General features: G+C 40.5%; 1 protein-coding gene across 4 annotated transcripts in view; it reads right to left on the reverse strand.

Annotated features, from left to right (window-relative positions):
- Nucleotides 1-585: 585 nt before the first annotated feature.
- ACACB (acetyl-CoA carboxylase beta) overlaps nucleotides 586-22826 on the reverse strand; it is a 350436-nt gene continuing 328195 nt past the window's right edge. For all 4 annotated transcript variants that reach the window (XM_053702123.1, XM_053702121.1, XM_053702122.1 and 1 more), the window contains 4 exons: nucleotides 6566-6720; nucleotides 1430-1600; nucleotides 1028-1164; nucleotides 586-861 (listed from right to left, as the gene is read on the reverse strand). In XM_053702123.1, the coding sequence (XP_053558098.1) occupies nucleotides 735-861; nucleotides 1028-1164; nucleotides 1430-1600; nucleotides 6566-6720 (590 nt within the window). In that variant the 3' untranslated portion in view covers nucleotides 586-734. The remainder of the gene's footprint in view (nucleotides 862-1027; nucleotides 1165-1429; nucleotides 1601-6565; nucleotides 6721-22826) is intronic.

Consider the following 22826-nt stretch of genomic DNA (forward strand, 5'->3'; position numbering starts at 1 on the left):
CAAATGCAAACAAGACAGGTCTTCATGTTACCTAAAAGTAGTCATGGATTTCATTAACTCTACACAGAAAGATAGAAACCTTGTTTTGTCTGCAGCATTCTTTAAAATGATTTCATAAATTGGTAAATTTTGGCACATTTAAAACATTAAAGGCTAACATGCCTACAACCAAGTTGAATTTTTGTTGTTGATGTTTTGCTAAAATCAAATATGAACGGAACACACAGTTATGACAGCGTGTATCTATTTGTTAGTAATAGTTTTAAAGATTAAATATTTAACATCACGTGAACTAAAAATTCTGATGCTGAAACAAGTGAGAAGCTTTGAGACTATTAAATTTGTGCGCACATTTAAAGTCATTCCCATTCATCAGCAGAGACTATAATATCTGGATTTTTGAGCATCACATCGAAAAATTTACATATGAAGCAGCAGCACTGAAAAACTGGTAGAGTTCCAAGAATTCGGATGGTGCATGATGGCGAGAAAACATCTAAAATGCCCATTTGTTCAATAAAAAAAAAGTATGTGTTTAAATTTACAAACAAATACTACTCATGTCACCAATGATACTGCAGAGAATTAGTTTGGTTGGTCTCTTTATTGCAAGGCACTTTATAGCTTGGTAACCTAGCTGTGATAGTGGCAACTGCGGACGGCACATTTACAGAGGTTGTTGCTGATCATAGTCTATTAGGCAAGGGGAGTGTATCGTTCTCCCCATCTTGGTGTCAACTAGAAGGGGGATTGTCCATTGTAGATAAGAGTTTGGCCAGTTGTGCTCTCTGTGCCGGGGTGATCTGCTGGGTCATGTGTACAATGCAGTCCATTGCAACATCAGGGTTTGCTTGGATCAAACTGTGAAGAAAGAAAGTAAAATTTGGTCTCAGAATTGAATTATTTTTTCTGTTAAAAGATAAAATAGGATTTCTACCAAAGGTTTGAGATGCAATATATAACTATTTGCCATTTTATGAACAAATTGCCACCTATATGCTGGGTTGCCGTATTTTATTATTCTTACCTGCGGATGTGTTTTAGGGCATAGTCTTTCTTTAGATACTTGATGTTTTCCCGAATTGCCGACCGTGTTCCATCTTCCTCTTGCAAGTGCTTTTCCAACCACTCTACCACCACCTGGTTATTGTCCCACAGGTAAGCCTAGAGGAATAGAAGAAAAAAAAATAATTCTAGTTTTACAAAACAGTTTGTGTTTCACAAAACTCCATAAACCAGCTATTCAGTCCAACTTAAAGGGACAGTAAAGTAATTTCTTTATTTATATAAAGAAATTCTACGGAATGCACTCCTGGCACTCTAATGGAAGAAGCATCTAATTAAGCTTTTTTTTTTTTTTTTTAGTTTTACTATATATAGCACTCGTAGTAGCTACTGCACAACAAATACATTCCAACAGTGTTGTCACCTTGACAGCCCCTTCTGTCTCCATGAACCAGCGACGAAGCATGGATTGGATGTGAATATCACTTAGTTCACTATTTGCATCCAGAATCTCTCTCTTTACCACTTCTTCCAGCAGGAGGCGCCGGAGTCTCCAGTACAGGAAAGTGCGGGAGTCCTTCCAATCCAAAATATCCTTAATTTCAAGCAGAGAAAAGGGATTAGATTTTGCATGAAAGCAATAATAATGCACCACAGTGATTGCATGTAATTGTTGCTTAACTAACAATATATCTTACAGCATAAGATATTCTATTTATAGTCCAATTACAATGGCAAATTAAATGTGGAATTCCACTCTTTATCTTTCAAAACATTATCTATATCATCTTAAAGGGACAGTCTAGTCCAAAATTAACATTCATGATTCAGATAGAGAATGTAATTTTAAACAATTTTCCAATTGGAGGTTCATATGCTAATTTCTATGCCCTTGAAGGCCATTTTAACAGTTTTTCACCACTACAGGGTGTTAGTTCACGTGTGTCATATAGATAACACTGTGCTCACGCACGTGGAGGTCAGGTGAGCCAGCTCTGATTGGCTAAAATGGATGTCTGTCAAAAAAACTGAAATAAGGGGGCAGTTTGCAAAGGCTTAGATACAAGGTAATCACAGAGGTAAAAAGTGTATTTATATAACTGTGTTGGTTGTGCAAAACTAGGGAATGGGTAATAAAATAAATTATGCTTACCTGATAATTTTCTTTTCTTCTGACGGGAAGAGTCCACAGCTGCATTTATTACTTTTGGGAATACAAAACCTGGCCACCAGGAGTAGGCAAAGACACCCCAGCCAAAGGCTTAAATACCTCCTCCACTTCCCTCATCCCACAGTCATTCTGCCAAGGGAACGAGGAAACAGTAGGAAAAATATCACTTTGAGAAAAGGTGCCAGAAGAAAATTTTTCTACTGCCGCCTCATAGACAAAACACGGGCGGGAGCTGTGGACTCTTCCCGGTAGAAGAAAATAAAATTATCAGGTAAGCATAATTTAAGTTTTTCTTCTTCTTTTTCCACAGCTGCATTCATTACTTTTGGGAAAACAATACCCAAGCTAGAGGACACTGAATGCAAACAATGGGTGGGTACAAAAGGTGGCCCCTTCGAAAGGCACCACAGCCTGAAATTACCCGACACCCTATAAAAATATAGACGACACAGGAAAAAACCTGAAGCCCAGGTAACTGCACATTAGTTACACCAGCAAAGCCGAGCTAGAGACCCCTCAGTCCAAGAGTCCGCCGAGCACAAACAGCCTCCGACAGGTCAGCCACGCAGCTCTCGACTCCCAAGCAGAGTACCCGGCCAAAAGACATGGACCGCTACCTGTCCCCAAAAGGGAAAACAGATTCCCAGAAGAATCCAAGGATCATTCCACACGGCTGAACAAACATAGAACAACCCACAGTTGTCTTACGATAGTAGCGCCAGGGAGACGAACTCCCTAGAAACACAAGGAACTGATAAAAAAAGAAATCCCTATTTAAGGAAACACGTCCCAAAGAGGACTTGAGGGACACCCTCATATCCCTGACACAGCACCATACCATAAGGTACTCCTAAAAACATGAGTTCCCTGTTGCCTCATATCAGATCGAAACTTGCAGGCTAGACAAGCCTAGACAGCAGAATAAGATAACTATCCCAGCAGTTAACGAAGAACTCTCCAAGAGAACACCAAACCGTCTGAACAGGAACTCTCAATGACAAGCTTCCAGGTAGGAAAGCTGACTCATCCATCGTGGAACCCAAAACCACCGAAAAGCTTTGTAAAGTCTGCTAGCACACATTTAAGGTGAAAATAGTTGTAGCTTGTTTCAAACTGCAAACCTTCCGAATATCGGGCTCCAAGGAGCATCCCCTCCCAGCACCAGACGCCGGTAGAAAAGAGGACAGCAAAAGTCCTCCCACCGAAGGGGAGGACAGACTCTAGAAGAAAAACGGTCAACACTGCATGGATTAACCGATCCCCGACCTTACCTCGAGGGTAATGGTCCCAGCCCAAAGGCTAGACAAAGACCAAAGACAAGAGTCCCAGACCTCTGGAAGAAAAGGATGGATCAACGAGGAGCAAAGCCCCTGAGTAGAACTCTGACCGCTACTACAAATGGCATGCTACCGTGATTCAGGACAGACTTTGTGCTCGGGTACGAGACCCTCTACACTGCTGTTGTCCCTAAAGAGGAACACTTCTCAAGGTAAAAGGGTTCTCAGACCCCCAGCCTCTAATTATCAGAATCCAATATTTAAGAGGAGCCCATCAGGGTTCAAACCCCCAGCCTCCTACTGCAGGAATTGTGGGACCAGTTACTATGCCACATCTCCCTTTCCAGGATTCTGAAAAAGCAAGAAGGGAAAAACCCTTACAAGGCAAGAAAACAAGGACCCACAGGTCACGACAGAGACTAAGGTAACTCCGAAGCAGGAGAACCCATACCCCACTCTAGGAGAAAAAGGGACTAAAACAACGGAAACCACCCTACCATAGAGGAAAGATTCCTCTGCCATATCGTCAATCCAGTTGACAAACACCTGTCTCACCCAAGCTCAGAACTGGAACCGAAACATAAAGAAAAAATAAAATGGAGACGTTAAGGAGATTGGCTTCATCCCCAAACGTCGCATCTAAGGCCTCGGATCCCTTGGCCCGCTAGGACTGGGATCCTCTAACATTGCCAAAACATGCCTTAAAAGAACACAAAGACATGCCAGCCTAAAATGGAAGACAAAATCATCTCTCGTCAGATCCACAAAAGACCCTGACCCTGAGGTTGGGACCCCTGAAGCCTCAGAGGCCAACGCTTCCCCAGGAGGCCGAACTGAATCAGGCAATCCCACGCCCGACGGGCCCTGGTTAACAGAACACGGGCAGTATTTTAGAAATATTTCACTTGGGAGATATAAATGAGACAGCGCCATAGAAATGGCCATGCGGAACCATGCCATAACCTCTGGAGCAAACAAGCCACTCTCAAGAGAGGAAGTAAAGGCCATAGGGACACCTGCTTGTGTAGCCGAGAAAGGGTCTGGGGCACGCGCCTCACGGGACATGTAAACCTCGGCGGCAATGCACTCTAAGCTCCCCGATTCGGGAGAAGAGAGTACTCTAGAACGGCAATCGGAACATAACTGATGGGCATTGATTACCTGGGCCATTTAATATTCATCACAAGATTCATTCTCCGTATCGGAGACATCCATGTCTAAAATATCAGAATCCTCCATAATCTTGGGATTTCAAAAATGACAAAAACCAACTGGCACCCTTTTTACACCCCCAATGGCTGGGGCACTCACCACCTCCTGTGAACCAGACAACCCACAAGCTAGACTCTCTCTGTCGCACACAGTCAACATACGGAAGTGAGAAACAAACGTAACTGCACCCGTCACGAGGTGCACCGTTCCGGTCACAAATAGGGCGCGCAATCTCGAGAGGTCGCGTCAATAAGATAAGACTGTTATGTTCAGTAAAAGCCGTGAGGTATCGCTACACATTAGCAGATAGAACCATATAACAAACATGATTAAAGTCCCCCCTGTTCAATAACCCCCCTCAGGAGATATTAACCCACAATTCCTTATTAAGATAAAAGGATTCCCACTGGGACCTTACCTTATTTCGTTAACATTACATTCACATATCAAAATAAAATTAAACAATCTTCCTGGAATCTACGCCATGGAACAGGAACACGGCCCTTGAAGTGTGACAGATAGTAGCCTCTCTTCTGACATAGACTTGAGTGAATAAAGGAAGGCAGCGAAACTCGTCAACGCTGATTACCAAGGAGCTGTTAATCTGGACTCTAACTTTCATTCATGCTCTCACTGAGAGGCTGACAGGATTACTTAAAACTCCAGTCCCGTAGCGAAGAGTACTACCCTCCATAAGAGACTATCTCAAACTTTTGACAATTCTCTGCCAACCTCCTGTGATGAAAGGCAAAGAATGACTGGGGGATGAGGGAAGTGGGGGAGGTATTTAAGCCTTTGGCTGGGGTGTCTTTGCCTCCTTCTGGTGGCCAGGTTCTGTATTCCCAAAAGTAATGAATGCAGCTGTGGACTCTTCCTGTTTAAGAAGAAAAAAGGGGTTATCTATCTCTTTAAACAATAAAAATTCTGCTGTAGACTGTCCCTTTAAGCCAAGTATACAAAATAGGTTTATCTACAATAAAGAAATTTTTTATTTGTAAAATTGAGACCTGCTTACAAAATGATGAATTTATATACAATATAATATTGTTGTCTATAAAATAATAATAGAAATAATAATAATAGAGCAAAGGAAAAGGCAGAATGGGACCCAATATCCAACTCAACAAAAAATAAAAATATAGTATAGTGTAAAGGGTATTTTCACTCAAGCTCTGTGAGAAAACAAAAAAGGGAACTATGTGAACACCAACCTCTACATATAAATATAAAATGAAGAGGATATTTATTCACTCCAATTCTGTGAAAAAACATTTTTTTTAAGTGCCAAAAACCCTCTAAAGATCAAGTTAAAATTATATTTATCCACTCAATCTCTGTGAAGGAAGACAAAAATAAATAAATAATAAGGGAGAAGAAATCTTTTTTCCCTTCCTGAATATCCTCTTCATTCAGAGTTTCAAGAATATAAGTTCTATTCCACACATTTTAAAGTCAAAATTAAACTTTCATGATTTAGATAGGGCATTTCATTTTAAACAACTTTCCAATTTACTTTTATCTTTACATTTGCTTTGTTCGTTTGGTATTCTTAGTTGTCATATGCTAATTTCTAAGGCCGCCTCTTATCTGAATGCATTTGACAGTTTTTCACAGCTAGAGGACGTTAATTTGTGAGTGCCATAGAGATGACATTGTGCTCACTCCCATGGAGTTATTTATGGTCAGCAAAGATAGTCTAAAATGCAAGTCTGTCAAAAGAACTGAAATAAGGGGGCAGTCTGCAGAGGCTTAGATACAAGCTAATCACAGTGGTAAAACGTATATAAATATAACCATGTTGGTTATGCAAAACTGTGGAATGGGTCATTTAATTCATTTCCAAAAACATTAAAATATTGGAAGTTTCAATAAATTATAACATATATTGGTCGGACTTAACTGTGATAACTCCTTTCTCCTGCATTCGCCCTGGGGTGTCGTGCAGATCTGCAAATCTCACAGCGACCTGATGGTAGATGGGGAGCAGTTGCTCCTCTCGTGTTTTCAGCTTCTTCTCCAGCTCCTTACGCTTTACATCTGACAGCTCTGGGGTACCTGAATGAGGGGTAGGATGACTTATTAAACGGTCTAATGCAAGGGACGGAACTGAGGCCTAGGGTCTGTGCCTAGGGACGTGCCTGAAGGTGGAGTTGATTTTACTACATTTGTAAGAAGACAATACATGTTTGTTTAATTAGAAGCAAACAATTTATGTATAAAACAAGTATTTATGTATTAAAGGTTTTTACAAGCAAACAGTATTAAAAATAAAGCTTTAACAAAACGTATCTATAGTTGCCACACACATTCACTGCATAGGTACAATAGCTGTACTGATCAGTTTGAATAAGAAATTAACGCCTAGATTTAGAGTTCTGCGTTAGCCGTCAAAACCAGCGTTAGAGGCTCCTAACGCTGGTTTTTACCGCCCGCTGGTATTTAGAGTCAGTCAGGAAAGGGTCTAACGCTCACTTTCCAGCCGCGACTTTTCCATACCGCAGATCCCCCTACGCCAATTGCGTATCCTATCTTTTCAAAGGGATCTTTCTAACGCCGGTATTTAGAGTCTTGGCTGAAGTGAGCGTTAGAAATCTAACGACAAAACTCCAGCCGCAGAAAAAAGCCAGGAGTTAAGAGCTTTCTGGGCTAATGCCGGTTCATAAAGCTCTTAACTACTGTGCTCTAAAGTACACTAACACCCATAAACTAATCTGCTGCCCCTAACACCGCCGACCCCTATATTATATTTATTACCTCTAATCTGCCCCCCAAAACGTCGCCGCCACCTACCTACAATAATTAACCCCTAATCTGCCGACCGGACCTCACCGCTACTATAATAAAGTTATTAACCCCTAATCCGCCTCAATAACCCTATAATAAATGTATTAACCCCTAATCTGTCCTCCCTAACATCGCCGACACCTAACTTCAATTATTAACCCCTAATCTGCCGACCGGACCTCACCGCTACTCTAATAAATGTATTAACCCCTAAAGCTAAGTCTAACCCTAACACTAACACCCCCTAACTTAAATATAATTTAAATCTAACGAAATAAATTAACTCTTATTAAATAAATTAATCCTATTTAAAGCTAAATACTTACCTGTACAATAAACCCTAATATAGCTACAATATAACGAATTATTACATTGTAGCTATTTTAGGATTCATATTTATTTTACAGGCAACTTTGTAATTATTTTAACCAGGTACAATAGCTATTAAATAGTTAATAACTATTTAATAGCTACCTAGTTAAAATAATTACAAAATTACCTGTAAAATAAATCCTAACCTAAGTTACAATTAAACCTAACACTACACTATCAATAAATTAATTAATTAAATAAAATACCTACAATTATCTACAATTAAACCTAACACTACACTATCAATAAATTAATTAAATACAATACCTACAAATAAATACAATTAAATAAACTAACTAAAGTACAAAAAAATAAAAAACACAATTTATGCTTACCTGATAAATTTATTTTTCTTGTGGTGTATCCAGTCCACGGATCATCCACTACTTGTGGGATATTCTCATTCCCATCAGGAAGTTGCAAGAGGACACCCACAGCAGAGCTGTAATATAGCTCCTCCCTTAACTGTCATAGCCAGTCATTCGACCGAAAACAAGCCGAGAAAGGAGTAACCATAGGGTGCAGTGGTTACTGTAGTTTAAATTTAAAAATTACCTGCCTTAAAATGACAGGGCGGGCCGTGGACTGGATACACCACAAGAGAAATAAATTTATCAGGTAAGCATAAATTGTGTTTTCTCTTGTAAGGTGTATCCAGTCCACGGATCATCCATTACTTGTGGGATACCAATACCAAAGATAAAGTACATGGATGAAGGGAGGGACAAGGCAAGAACTTAAATGGAAGGAACCACTGCCCGTAAAACCTGTCTCCCAAATATAGCCTCCGAAGAAGCAAAAGTATCAAATTTGTAAAATGTTGAAAAAATATGAAGCGAAGACCAAGTTGTCGCCTTGCAAATCTGATCAAAAGAAGCCTCATTTTTAAAGGCCCAAGTGGAAGCCACAGCTCTAGTGGAATGAGCTGTAATCCTTTCAGGAGGCTGCTGTCCAGCAGTCTCATAGGCTAAGCGGATTAAGCTTCTTAGTCAAAAAGAAAAACATAATTTATGTAAGAACTTACCTGATAAATTCATTTCTTTCATATTAACAAGAGTCCATGAGCTAGTGACGTATGGGATATACATTCCTACCAGGAGGGGCAAAGTTTCCCAAACCTTAAAATGCCTATAAATACACCCCTCACCACACCCACAAATCAGTTTAACGAATAGCCAAGAAGTGGGGTGATAAGAAAAAAAGTGCGAAGCATATAAAATAAGGAATTGGAATAATTGTGCTTTATACAAAAAAATCATAACCACCCCAAAAAAGGGTGGGCCTCATGGACTCTTGTTAATATGAAAGAAATGAATTTATCAGGTAAGTTCTTACATAAATTATGTTTTCTTTCATGTAATTAACAAGAGTCCATGAGCTAGTGACGTATGGGATAATGACTACCCAAGATGTGGATCTTTCCACACAAGAGTCACTAGAGAGGGAGGGATAAAATAAAGACAGCCAATTCCTGCTGAAAATAATCCACACCCAAAATAAAGTTTAACAAAAAACATAAGCAGAAGATTCAAACTGAAACCGCTGCCTGAAGTACTTTTCTACCAAAAACTGCTTCAGAAGAAGAAAATACATCAAAATGGTAGAATTTAGTAAAAGTATGCAAAGAGGACCAAGTTGCTGCTTTGCAGATCTGGTCAACCGAAGCTTCATTCCTAAACGCCCAGGAAGTAGATACTGACCTAGTAGAATGAGCTGTAATTCTCTGAGGCGGAATTTTACCCGACTCAACATAGGCAAGATGAATTAAAGATTTCAACCAAGATGCCAAAGAAATGGCAGAAGCTTTCTGGCCTTTCCTAGAACCGGAAAAGATAACAAATAGACTAGAAGTCTTACAGAAAGATTTCGTAGCTTCAACATAATATTTCAAAGCTCTAACAACATCCAAAGAATGCAACGATTTCTCCTTAGAATTCTTAGGATTAGGACATAATGAAGGAACCACAATTTCTCTACTAATGTTGTTGGAATTCACAACTTTAGGTAAAAATTCAAAAGAAGTTCGCAACACCGCCTTATCCTGATGAAGAATCAGAAAAGGAGACTCATAAGAAAGAGCAGATAATTCAGAAACTCTTCTGGCAGAAGAGATGGCCAAAAGGAACAAAACTTTCCAAGAAAGTAATTAATATCCAATGAATGCATAGGTTCAAATGGAGGAGCTTGAAGAGCCCCCAGAACCAAATTCAAACTCCAAGGAGGAGAAATTGACTTAATGACAGGCTTTATACAAACCAAAGCTTGTACAAAACAATGAATATCAGGAAGAATAGCAATCTTTCTGTGAAAAAGAACAGAAAGAGCAGAGATTTGACCTTTCAAGGAACTTGCGGACAAACCCTTATCTAAACCATCCTGAAGAAATTGAAATATTCTCGGTATTCTAAAAGAATGCCAAGAAAAATGATGAGAAAGACACCAAGAAATATAAGTCTTCCAGACTCTATAATATATCTCTCTGGATACAGATGTACGAGCCTGTAACATAGTATTAATCACAGAGTCAGAGAAACCTCTTTGACCAAGAATCAAGCGTTCAATCTCCATACCTTTAAATTTAAGGATTTCAGATCCTGATGGAAAAAAGGACCTTGAGACAAAAGGTCTGGTCTTAACGGAAGAGTCCACGGTTGGCAAGAGGCCATCCGGACAAGATCCGCATACCAAAACCTGTGAGGCCATGCCGGAGCTACCAGCAGAACAAACGAGCATTCCTTCAGAATCTTGGAGATTACTCTTGGAAGAAGAACTAGAGGCGGAAAGATATAGGCAGGATGATACTTCCAAGGAAGTGAAAATGCATCCACTGCCTCCGCCTGAGGATCCCGGGATCTGGACAGATACCTGGGAAGTTTCTTGTTTAGATGAGAAGCCATCAGAACTATTTCTGGAAGTTCCCACATTTGAACAATCTGAAGAAATACCTCTGGGTGAAGAGACCATTCGCCCGGATGCAACGTTTGGCGACTGAGATAATCCGCTTTCCAATTGTCCATACCTGGGATATAAACCGCAGAGATTAGACAGGAGCTGGATTCCGCCCAAACCAAAATTCGAGATACTTCTTTCATAGCCAGAGGACTGTGAGTCCCTCCTTGATGATTGATGTATGCCACAGTTGTGACAATGTCTTATCTGAAAACAATGAACAACTCTCTCTTCAGAAGAGGCCAAGACTGAAGAGCTCTGAAAATTGCACGGGGTTCCAAAATATTGATCGGAAATCTCACCTCCTGAGATTCCCAAACCCCTTGTGCCGTCAGATACCCCCACACAGCTCCCCAACCTGTAAGACTCGTATCTGTTGAGATTATAGTCCAGGTCGGAAGAACAAAGAAGCCCCCTGAACTAAACGATGGTGATCTGTCCACCATGTCAGAGAGTGTCGTAAAATCGGTTTAAAGATATTAATTGAGATATCTTTGAGTAATCCCTGCACCATTGGTTCAGCATACAGAGCTGAAGAGGTCGCATGTGAAAACGAGCAAAGGAGATCGCATCTGATGCGGCAGTCCTAAGATCCAACATTTCCATGCATAAGGCTACCAAAGGGAATGATTGTGACTGAAGGTTTTGACAAGCTGATATCAATGTTAAACTTCTCTTGTCTGACAAGGACAGAGTCATAGACACTGAATTTATCTAGAAACCTAAAAAGGTTACCCTTGTCTGAGGAATCAATAAACTGATTGGTAAATTGATCCTCCAACCATGAACTTGAAGAAACAACACAAGTCGATTCGTATGAGATTCTTCGAAAATGAGAAGACTGAGCAAGTACCAAGATATCGTCCAAATAAGGAAATACCAAAACCCTATTCTCTGATTACAGAAAGAAGGGCACCGAGAACCTTTGAAAAAAATTCTTGGAACTGAGGCTAGGCCAAATGGTAGAGCCACAAAACTGGTAATGCTTGTCTAAAAAGAGAATCTCAGACACTAAAAATGATCTGGATGAATCGGAATATGCAGATACACATCCTGTAAATCTATTGTAGACATATAATGCCCTTGCTAAACAAAAGGCAGGATAGTCCTACAGTAACCATCTTGAATGTTGGTATCCTAACATAACGATTCAATAATGATAGATCCAGAACTGGTCTGAAGGAATTGACCTTCTTTGGTACAATGAAGAGATAAAATAAAACCCCAGCCCCTGTTCCAGAACTGGAACTGGCATAAATACTCCAGCCAACTCTAGATCTGAAACACATTTCAGAAATACTGAGCCTTGCTGTGTCAATTGGGACACGGGAAAGAAAAGAATCTCTTAGCAGGAGGCCTTAACTTGAAGCCAATTCTGTACCTTTCTGAAACAATGTCTCTGAAACCAGAGATTAAGAACGGAATTGATCCAAATTTCTTTGAAGAAAACGTAATCTGCCCCATACCAGCTGAGCTGGAATAAGGGCCGCACCTTCATAGGTACTTAGGAGCTGGCTATAGGATTCTATAAGGCTTGGATATATTCCAAACTGGAAATAGTTTCCAAACTGATACCGCTCCTGAGGATGAAGGATCAGGCTTTTGTTCCTTGTTGTGAGGAAAGGAACGAAATGATTATTTACCCTGGAAAGAAAGGGAAAGCAAAGTTGACTTAGAAGACATGTCAGCATTCCAAGTTTAATCCATAAAGCTTTTCTAGCTAAAATAGCTAGAGACATATACCTGACATCAACTCTAATGATATCAAAAGATGGTATCACCAATAAAATTATTAGCATGTTATAGAATAATAATAATGCTATAAAATTATGATCTGTTACTTGTTGCGCTAAAGCTTCTAACCAAAAAAGTTGAAGCTGCAGCAACATCCGCTAAAAATATAGCAGGTCTAAGAAGATTACCTGAACATAAGTAAGCTTTTCTTAGAAAGGATTCAATTTTCCTATCTAAAGGATCCTTAAATGAAGTACTATCTGCCATAGGAATAGTAGTACATTAGCAGGAGTAGAGACAGCCCCATAACCTTAGGGATTTTTGTCCCAACAAACTCTAATCTGTCAGATGGCACAGGATATAATTTGCTTAAACGTCTAGAAGGAGTAAATAAATTACCCAAATTATTCCATTCCCTGGAAATTACTTCAGAAATAGCATCAGGGAGATAAAACACTTCTGGAATAACTACAGGAGATTTAAAAACCTTATTTAAACGTTTACATTTAGTATCAAGAGGACCAGAATCCTCTATTTCTAATGCAAATAACACTTCTTTAAGTAAAGAACGAATAAATTCCATCTTGAACAAATACAAAGATTTATCAGCATCAACCTCTGAGACAGAAACCTCTGAACCAGAAGAACCATTATCAGTATCAGAATGATGATGTTCATTTAAAAATTCATCTGAAAAAAAGAGAAGTTTTAAAAGACTTTTATGTATACTAGAAGGAGAAATAACAGACATAGCCTTCTTAATGGATTTAAAAAATAAAATCTCTTATGTTATCAGGAACACTCTGAAAATTAGATGTTGACGGACAGCAACAGGTAATGTAACAGTACTAAAGGAAATTTTATCTGCATTAATAAGTTTGACATGACATGCAATACAAATAACAGCTGGAGAAACAGATACCAAAAGTTTATAGCAGACTTAGCTTGGTAGCTCCAGCACTGTGCAGTGATTTTCCTGTAGTAACTTCTGACTCAGTTGCAACGTGGAACATCTTGCAATATGTAAAAGAAAAAAACAACATATAAAGCAAAATTGATCAAATTCCTTAAATGACAGTTTCAGGAATGGGAAAAAAATGCCAGTGAACAAGCTTCTAGCAACCAGAAGCAATAAATAATGAGACTTAAATAATGTGGAGACAAAAATGACGCCCATATTTTTTAGCGCCAAAAAAGACGCCCACATTATTTGGCACCTAAATGCTTTTGGCGCCAAAAATGACGCCACATCCGGAACGCCGACATTTTTGACGCAAAATAACGTCAAAAAATGACGCAACTTCCGGCGACACGTATGACGCCGGAAACGGAAAAGAATTTTTGCGCCAAAAAAGTCCGCGCCAAGAATGACGCAATAAAATGAAGCATTTTCAGCCCCCGCGAGCCTAACAGCCCACAGGGAAAAAAGTCAAATTTTTGAGGTAAGAAAAAATATGATAATTCAATGCATAATCCCAAATATGAAACTGACTGTCTGGAAATAAGGAAAGTTGAACATTCTGAGTCAAGGCAAATAAATGTTTGAATACATATATTTAGAACTTTATAAATAAAGTGCCCAACCATAGCTTAGAGTGTCACAGAAAATAAGACTTACTTACCCCAGGACACTCATCTACATGTTTGTAGAAAGCCAAACCAGTACTGAAACGAGAATCAGTAGAGGAAATGGTAAATATAAGAGTATATCGTCGATCTGAAAAGGGAGGTAAGAGATGAATCTCTACGACCGATAACAGAGAACCTTATGAAATAGACCCCGTAGAAGGAGATCACTGCATTCAATAGGCAATACTCTCTTCACATCCCTCTGACATTCACTGCACGCTGAGAGGAAAACCGGGCTCCAACTTGCTGCGGAGCGCATATCAACGTAGAATCTAGCACAAACTTACTTCACCACTTCCCTTGGAGGCAAAGTTTGTAAAACTGATTTGTGGGTGTGGTGAGGGGTGTATTTATAGGCATTTTAAGGTTTGGGAAACTTTGCCCCTCCTGGTAGGAATGTATATCCCATACGTCACTAGCTCATGGACTCTTGTTAATTACATGAAAGAAAAGAGGTTGCCGAAGCCTTTTGACCTCTCCTCTGTCCAGAGTAGACAACAAACAAAGCAGATGTTTGACGAAAATCTTTAGTAGCTTGTAAGTAAAACTTTAAAGCACGGACCACATCCAGATTGTGTAACACAAGGATGGAACAACAATCTCTTGATTGATATTCTTGTTAGATACCACCTTAGGTAAGAACCCAGGTTTGGTACTCAGGACTACCTTATCCGTATGAAAAATCAGATAAGGAGAATCACATTGTAAGGCAGATAGCTCAGAGACTCTACGAGCTGAGGAAATAGCTACCAAAAAAAGAACTTTCAAAGATAAAAGCTTGATATCTATGGAATGAAGAGGTTCAAACGGAACTCCTTGAAGAACCTTAAGAACCAAGTTTAAGCTCCATGGTGGAGCAACAGGTTTAAACACAGGCTTGATTCTAACTAAAGCCTGACAAAATGCCTGAACGTCTGGAACATCTGCCAGACGCTTAACTAGCTGACAATCCTTTTTCCAAACCTTCTTGGAGAAAAGATAATATCTTAGCAATCCTGACCTTACTCCATGAGTAACCCTTGGATTCACACCAATAAAGATATCTATGTCATACCTTATGGTAAATTTTCCTGGTGACAGGCTTTCGTGCCTGTCTTAAGGTATCAATAACTGACTCGGAGAAGCCACGTTTTGATAAAATCAAGCGTTCAATCTCCAGGCAGTCAGCCTAAGAGAAATTAGATTTGGATGGTTGAAAGGACCCTGAAGTAGAAGGTCCTGTTTCAGAGGCAGAGACCATGGTGGAAAGGATGACATGTCCACTAGATCTGCATACCAGGTCCTGCGTGGCCACGCAGGTGCTATCAGAATCACCGATGCTCTCTCCTGCTTGATCTTGGCAATCAGTCGAGGGAGCAGAGGAAACGGTGGAAACACATAAGCCAGGTTGAAAGACCAGGGCGCTGCTAGAGCATCTATCAGTGTCGCCTTGGGATCCCTGGACCTGGATCCGTAACACGGAAGCTTGGCGTTCTGGCGAGACGACATGAGATCCAGTTCTGGTTTACCCCAACGATGAATCAGTTGTGCAAATACCTCCGGATGGAGTTCCCACTCTCCCGGATGAAAAGTCTGATGACTTAGAAAATCCGCCTCCCAGTGCTCTACACCTGGGATATGGATAGCTGATAGGTGGCAAGAGTGAATCTCTGCCCAGCGAATTATTTTTTAAATTTCTAACATCTCTAGGGAACTTCTCGTTCCCCCTTGATGGTTGATGTAAGCTACAGTCGTGATGTTGTCCGACTGAAATCTGATGTACCTCAGAGTTGCTAACTGAGGCCAAGCCTGAAGAGCCTTGAATATCGCTCTTAGTTCCAGAATATTTAATGGAAGGAGAGACTCCTCCTGAGTCCACGATCCCTGAGCCTTCAGGGAGTTCCAGACTGCACCCCAACCTAGAAGGCCGGCATCTGTCTTAACAATTGTCCAATCTGGCCTGCGAAAGGTCATACCTTTGGACAGATGGACCCGAGATAGCCACCAGAGAAGAGAATCCCTGGTCTCGGTCCAGATTCAGTTGAGGGGACAAATTTGTGTAATCCCCGTTCCACTGACTGAGCATGCATAGTTGCAGCGGTCTGAGATGTAAGCGTACAAACGGCACTATGTACATTGCCGCTACCATTAAGCTGATTACTTCCATACACTGAACCACCGAAGGGCGCAGAATGGAATGAAGAACCCGGCAGGAATTTAGAAGCTTTGATAACCTGGACTCCGTCAGGTGAATTTTCATTTCTACAGAATCTATCAGAGTCCCTAGAAAGGAAACTCTTGTGAGTGGGGCTAGAGAACTCTTTTCCTCGTTCACTTTCCACCCATGTGACCACAGAAATGCCAGTACTACGTCCGAATGAGACTAGGCAATTTGGAAGTTTGACGCCTGTATCAGGATGTCGTCTAAATAAGGGGCTACTGCTATGCCCTGCGGCCTTAGGACTGCCATAAGCGACCCTAGAACCTTTGTAAAGATTCTTGGGGCTGTAGCTAATCCCAAGGGAAGAGCTACAACTGGTAATGCCTGTCTTGAAAGGCAAACCTGAGAAACAGATGATGATCTTTGTGTATCGGAATGTGAAGATAAGCATCCTTTAGATCCACTGTAGTCATATATTGACCCTCCTGGATCAGTGGTAGGATGGTACGAATAGTTTCCATCTTGAACGACAGAACTTTGAGGAATTTGTTTAAGATCTTTAGATCCAAAATTGGTCTGAAGGTTCCCTCTTTTTTGGGAACCACAAACAGATTTGAGTAAAAACCCTGTCCCTGTTCCTCCTTTGGAACTGGATGGATCACTCCCATTACTAGGAGGTCTTGTACACAGTGTAAAAATGCCTCTCTCTTTATCTGGTGTGCAGAAAATTGTGAAAGGTGAAATCTCCCTTTTGGGGGGGAAGCTTTGAAGTCCAGAAGATATCCCTGGGATATAATTTCCAACGCCCAGGGATCCTGAACATCTCTTGCCAACGCCTAGGCAAAGAGTGAAAGTCTGCCCCCTACTAGATCCGTTCCCGGATAGGGGGCCATTCCTTCATGCTGTCTTAGAGGCAGCAGCAGGCTTTTTTACCTGCTTACCTTTTTTCCAGGTCAGGTTTGGTCTCCAGACCGTCTTGGATTGAGCAAAAGTTCCCTCTTGTTTATTATTAGAGGAAGTTGATGCCGCACCTGCCTTGAAGTTTTGAAAGGCACGAAAATTAGACTGTTTGGCCCTAGATTTGGACCTGTCCTGAGGAAGGGCATGACCTTTTCCTCCAGTGATATCAGCAATAATCTCCTTCAACCAGGCCCGAATAGGGTCTGCCCCTTGAAGGGAATGTTAAGTAGCTTAGATTTTGAAGTCACGTCAGCTGACCATGATCTAAGCCATAGCGCTCTGCGCGCCTGTATAGCAAAACCAGAATTCTTAGCCGTTAGTTTAGTCAAATGAACAATGGCATCAGAATAAAAGAATTGGCTAGCTTAAGTGCTCTAAGTTTGCCAAGTATGTCATCCAATGGAGTCGCTACCTGTAAAGCCTCTTCCAGAGACTCAAACCAGTACGCCGCAGCAGCAGCAGTGACAGGGGCAATGCATGCAAGGGGCTGTAGGATAAAACCTTGTTGAATAAATATTTTCTTAAGGTAACCTCTAATTTTTTATCCATTGGATCTAAAAAAAGCACAACTGTCCTCGACAGGGATAGTAGTAAGCTTTACTAGAGTAGAAACTGCTCCCTCCACCTTAGGGACTGTCTGCCATAAGTCCCGTGTGGTGGCGTCTATTGGAAACATTTTTCTAAAAATAGGAGGGGAAGAGAACGGCACACCTGGTCTATCCCATTATTTATTAATAATTTCTGTAAACCTTTTAGGTATTTGGAAAAACATCAGTACACACCGGCACTGCAAAGTATTTATCCAGTCTACACAATTTCTCTGGCACTGCAATGGTATCACAGTCATTCAGAGCAGCTAAAACCTCCCTAAGCAACACGCGGAGGTGTTCAAGCTTAAATTTAAATGTAGAAATATTAGAATCAGGTATCTTTCCTGAGTCATTTACATCACCCACTGACTGAAGCTCTCTTTCCTCAGCTTCTGCATATTGTGAGGCAGTATCAGACATGGTTCTTAAAGCGTCAGTATGCTCTGCATTTTGTCTCACCCCAGAGCTATCTCGCTTACCTCTAAGTTCAGGTAGTCTGGCTAATACCGCTGACAGTGTATTATCCATGACTGCCGCCATGTCTTGTAAAGTAAACGCTATGGGTGCCCTAGATGTACTTGGCGCCATTTGAGCGTGAGTCCCTTAAGCGGGAGTCAAAGGGTCTGACACGTGGGGAAAGTTAGTTGCATAACTTCCCCCTCGTCAGATTCCTCTGGTGATAAATTTTTTAAAGACAGAAAATGATCTTTATTGCATAAAATGAAATCAGTACATTTGGTACACATTCTAAGGGGGGTTCCACCATGGCTTTTAAACATAATAAACAAGGAGTTTCTTCTATGTCAGACATGTTTATACAGAATAGCAATGAGACTAGCAAACTTGGAAAACACTTTAAATCAAGTTAACAAGCAAATATAAAAAACAGTACTGTGCCTTTAAGAGAAACAAATTTTGTCAGAATTTGAAAAACAGTGAAAAAAATGCAGTAAATCAAACAAAATGTTTACAGTGTGTATAATAGGCTAACAGAGCATTGCACCCACTTGCAAATGGATGATTAACCCCTTAGTTCAAAAAACGGATCAAAAAAACGAAAGACGTTTTTTAACAGTCACAACCAACTGCCACAGCAAGCTGTGGCCCTACCTTCCCCAATAAACAACTTTGGAAAGCCTTTGGGCCCTTTAGAGATGTCCTATAGCATTCAGAGGGCCTTTGAGGGAAGCTGGATGTCACAGTTTGTAATTTTAACTGCACCAACTGTAACTTTTATACTACAACAGTGGAAATTGTTTCTAGTCAAAATTTAAGCCAGCCATGTGGAAAAAACTAGGCCCCAATAAAGTTTTATCACCAAAGCATATATAAAAACGATTAAACATGCCAGCAAACGTTTTATATTGCAATATCATAAGGGTATTACCTCTGGGAGTAAGCATGATACCAGTCGTTATTAAATCACTGTATTCAGACTTAACTTACATTAATCTGGTATCAGCAGCATTTTCTAGTGTTTTCCATCTCTAGAAAAAATGATAACTGCACATACCTGATAGCAGAATAAACTGCACGCCATTCTCTCGCTGAAGTTACCTCATCTGTGTAATCCCCTCAGACATATGTGAGAACAGCAATGGATCTTAGTTACAACCTGCTAAGATCATAGAAACCTCAGGCAGATTCTTCTTCTATTTACTGCCTGAGATAAAATAGCAGAACTCCGGTACTATTTAAAAATAACAAACTTTTGATTGAAGAAAATAAACTAGCTATATTTAACCACTCTCTCCTACAACGTCCTTGCTTGTTGAGAGTTGCAAGAGAATGACTGGCTATGAGTTAGGGGAGGAGCTATATTACAGCTCTGCTGTGGGTGCCCTCTTGCAACTTCCTGTTGGGAATGAGAATATCCCACAAGTAATGGATGATCCGTGGACTGGATACACCTTACAAGAGAAAAATATTTACAAACATTAGAAAAATATTACAACAATTTTAAGCTAATTACACCTACTCTAAGCCCCCTAATAAAATAAAAAAGCCCCCCAAAATAAAAAAATGCCCTACCCTATTCTAAAATTAAAAAAAAAGCTCTTACCTTACCAGCCATTAAAAGGGCCTTTTGCGGGGTATGCCCCAAAGAAAACAGCTCTTTTGCCTGTAAAAATAAACACAATACCCCCCCCCAACATTACAACCCACCACCCACATACCCCTAATCTAACCCAAACCCCCCTTAAATAAACCTAACACTAAGCCCCTGAAGATCTTCCTACCTTATCTTCACCACGTCGGGTATCACCGATTGGTCCAGGCTCCGATGTCTTGATCCAAGCCCAAGCGGGGGCTGAAGACGTCCATCCTCCGGCTGAAGTCTTGATCCAAGCGGTGGCTGAAGAAGTCCATCATCGGGCAGAAGTCTTCATCCTATCCGGGCAGAAGAGGAGATCCGGACCGGTAGACATCTTCATCCAAGCGGCATCTTCTATCTTCTTCCATCCGATGATGAGCGGCTCCATCTTCACGACCTCCGGCGCGGATCCATCCTCTTCTTCCGACGCCGGAGGTCGTGAAGATGGAGCCGCTCGTCATCGGATGGAAGAAGATAGAAGATGCCGCTTGGATGAAGATGTCTACCGGTCCGGATCTCCTCTTCTGCCCGGATAGGATGAAGACTTCTGCCCGACGATGGACTTCTTCAGCCGCTGCTTGGATCAAGACTTCAGCCGGAGGATGGACGTCTTCAGCCCCCGCTTGGGCTTGGATCAAGACTTCAGCCGGAGGATGGACGTCTTCAGCCCCCGCTTGGGCTTGGATCAAGACATCGGAGCCTGGACCGATCGGTGATACCCGGCGTGGTGAAGATAAGGTAGGAAGATCTTCAGGGGCTTAGTGTTAGGTTTATTTAAGGGGGGTTTGGGTTAGATTAGGGGTATGTGGGTGGTGGGTTGTAATGTTGGGGGGGTATTGTGTTTATTTTTACAGGCAAAAGAGCTGTTTTCTTTGGGGCATGCCCCGCAAAAGGACCTTTTAAGGGCTGGTAAGGTAAAAGAGCTTTTCTATTTTAATTTTAGAATAGGGTAGGGCATTTTTTTATTTTGGGGGGCTTTGTTATTTTATTAAGTGGCTTAGAGTAGGTGTAATTAGCTTAAAATTGTTGTAATATTTTTCTAATGTTTGTAAATATTTTTTTATTTTTTGTAACTTAGTTATTTTTTATACTTTAGTTTATTTAATTGTATTTATTTGTAGGTATTGTATTTAATTAATTTATTGATAGTGTAGTGTTAGGTTTAATTGTAGATAATTGTAGGTATTTTATTTAATTTATTGATAGTGTAGTGTTAGGTTTAATTGTAACTTAGGTTAGGATTTATTTTACAGGTAATTTTGTAATTATTTTAACTAGGTAACTATTAAATAGTTATTAACTATTTAATAGCTATTGTACCTGGTTAAAATAAATACAAAGTTGCCTGTAAAATAAATATTAATCCTAAAATAGCTACAATATAATTTATATTGTAGCTATATAAGGATTTATTTTACAGGTAAGTATTTAGCTTTAAATATGAATAATTTATTTAATAAGAGTTAATTTATTTCGTTAGATTTAAATTATATTTAACTTAGGGGGGTGTTAGGGTTAGACTTAGCTTTAGGGGTTAATACATTTATTATAGTAGCGGCGAGGTCCGGTCGGCAGATTAGGGGTTAATAATTGTAGGTAGGTGGAGGCGACGTTTGGGGTGGCAGATTAGGGGTTAATAAATATAATATAGGGGTCGGCGGTGTTAGGGGCAGCAGATTAGGGGTACATAGGGATAACGTAGGTTGCGGCGGTGTACGGAGCGGCAGATTAGGGGTTAAAAAAATATATGCAGGGGTCAGCGATAGCGGGGGTGGCAGATTAGGGGTTAATAAGTGTAAGGCTAGGGGTGTTTAGACTCGGGGTACATGTTAGGGTGTTAGGTGCAGACTTAGGAAGTGTTTCCCCATAGGAAACAATGGGGCTGCGTTAGGAGCTGAACGCTGCTTTTTTGCAGGTGTTAGGTTTTTTTCCAGCTCAAACTGCCCCTTTGTTTCCTATGGGGGAATCGTGCACAAGCACGTTTTTGAAGCTGGCCGCGTCCGTAAGCACCGCTGGTATTTAGAGTTGCAGTGGCTGAAAAATATGACTGTACGCTCCCTTTTTGAAGCCTAACGCAGCCCTTCTGTGAACTCTAAATACCAGCGGTATTTAAAAGGTGCGGGGGAAAAAAAGCACGCGTAGCTAACGCACCCCTTTGGCCGCAGAACTCTAAATCTAGCCGTAACAGTTTTCCTTAAAGGGATAGTCTAGTCAAAATTAAACTTTCATGATTCAGATAGAGCATGCCATTTTAAGCAACTCTTTAACTTACTCCTATTATCAATTTTTCTTCGTTCTCTTGGTATCATTATTTGAAAAAAGCAAGAATATAAGCTTAGGAGCTGGCCTATTTTTGGTTCAGAACCTAGGTAGCGCTTTTTGATTGGTTGTATATATGTAGCCACCAATTAGCAAGCGCTACCCAGGTGCTGAACCAAAAATGGGCTGGCTCCTAAGCTTACACTGAAATAAAGAAACCAAGAGAACGAAAAAAATATTAATAATAATAAGAGTAAATTAGAAAGTTGCTTAAAATTGCATGCTCTGTCTGAATCATGAAAGTTTAATTTTGACTAGACTGTCCCTTTAAGTTCCAGCATGTTTACATCTGAAGGAATCTTAAAACATACTATTTCCATACAGGTCTGATCTTTCTGAAGACAAAGTATACATACATTCTATTCTTAAAAATTACATCTCAACACTGCCAAACTCTCTCTTTTTCCCCCTGCTATATGGACTGTGACAAACACCATATCCAGAGATCATTCTTGCTGGTTGACAAGTGATATGACAGGTGCACAGAAGCAGATACTCTACCTGTAGACATGTAAAAAACAAAATTTATGCTTACCTGATAAATTTCTTTCTTTCCGGATATGGTGAGTCCATGGCTTGAGTAATTACT

The sequence above is a fragment of the Bombina bombina genome, chromosome 2, assembly GCF_027579735.1.
Source record: "Bombina bombina isolate aBomBom1 chromosome 2, aBomBom1.pri, whole genome shotgun sequence".
NCBI lineage: Eukaryota > Metazoa > Chordata > Amphibia > Anura > Bombinatoridae > Bombina > Bombina bombina.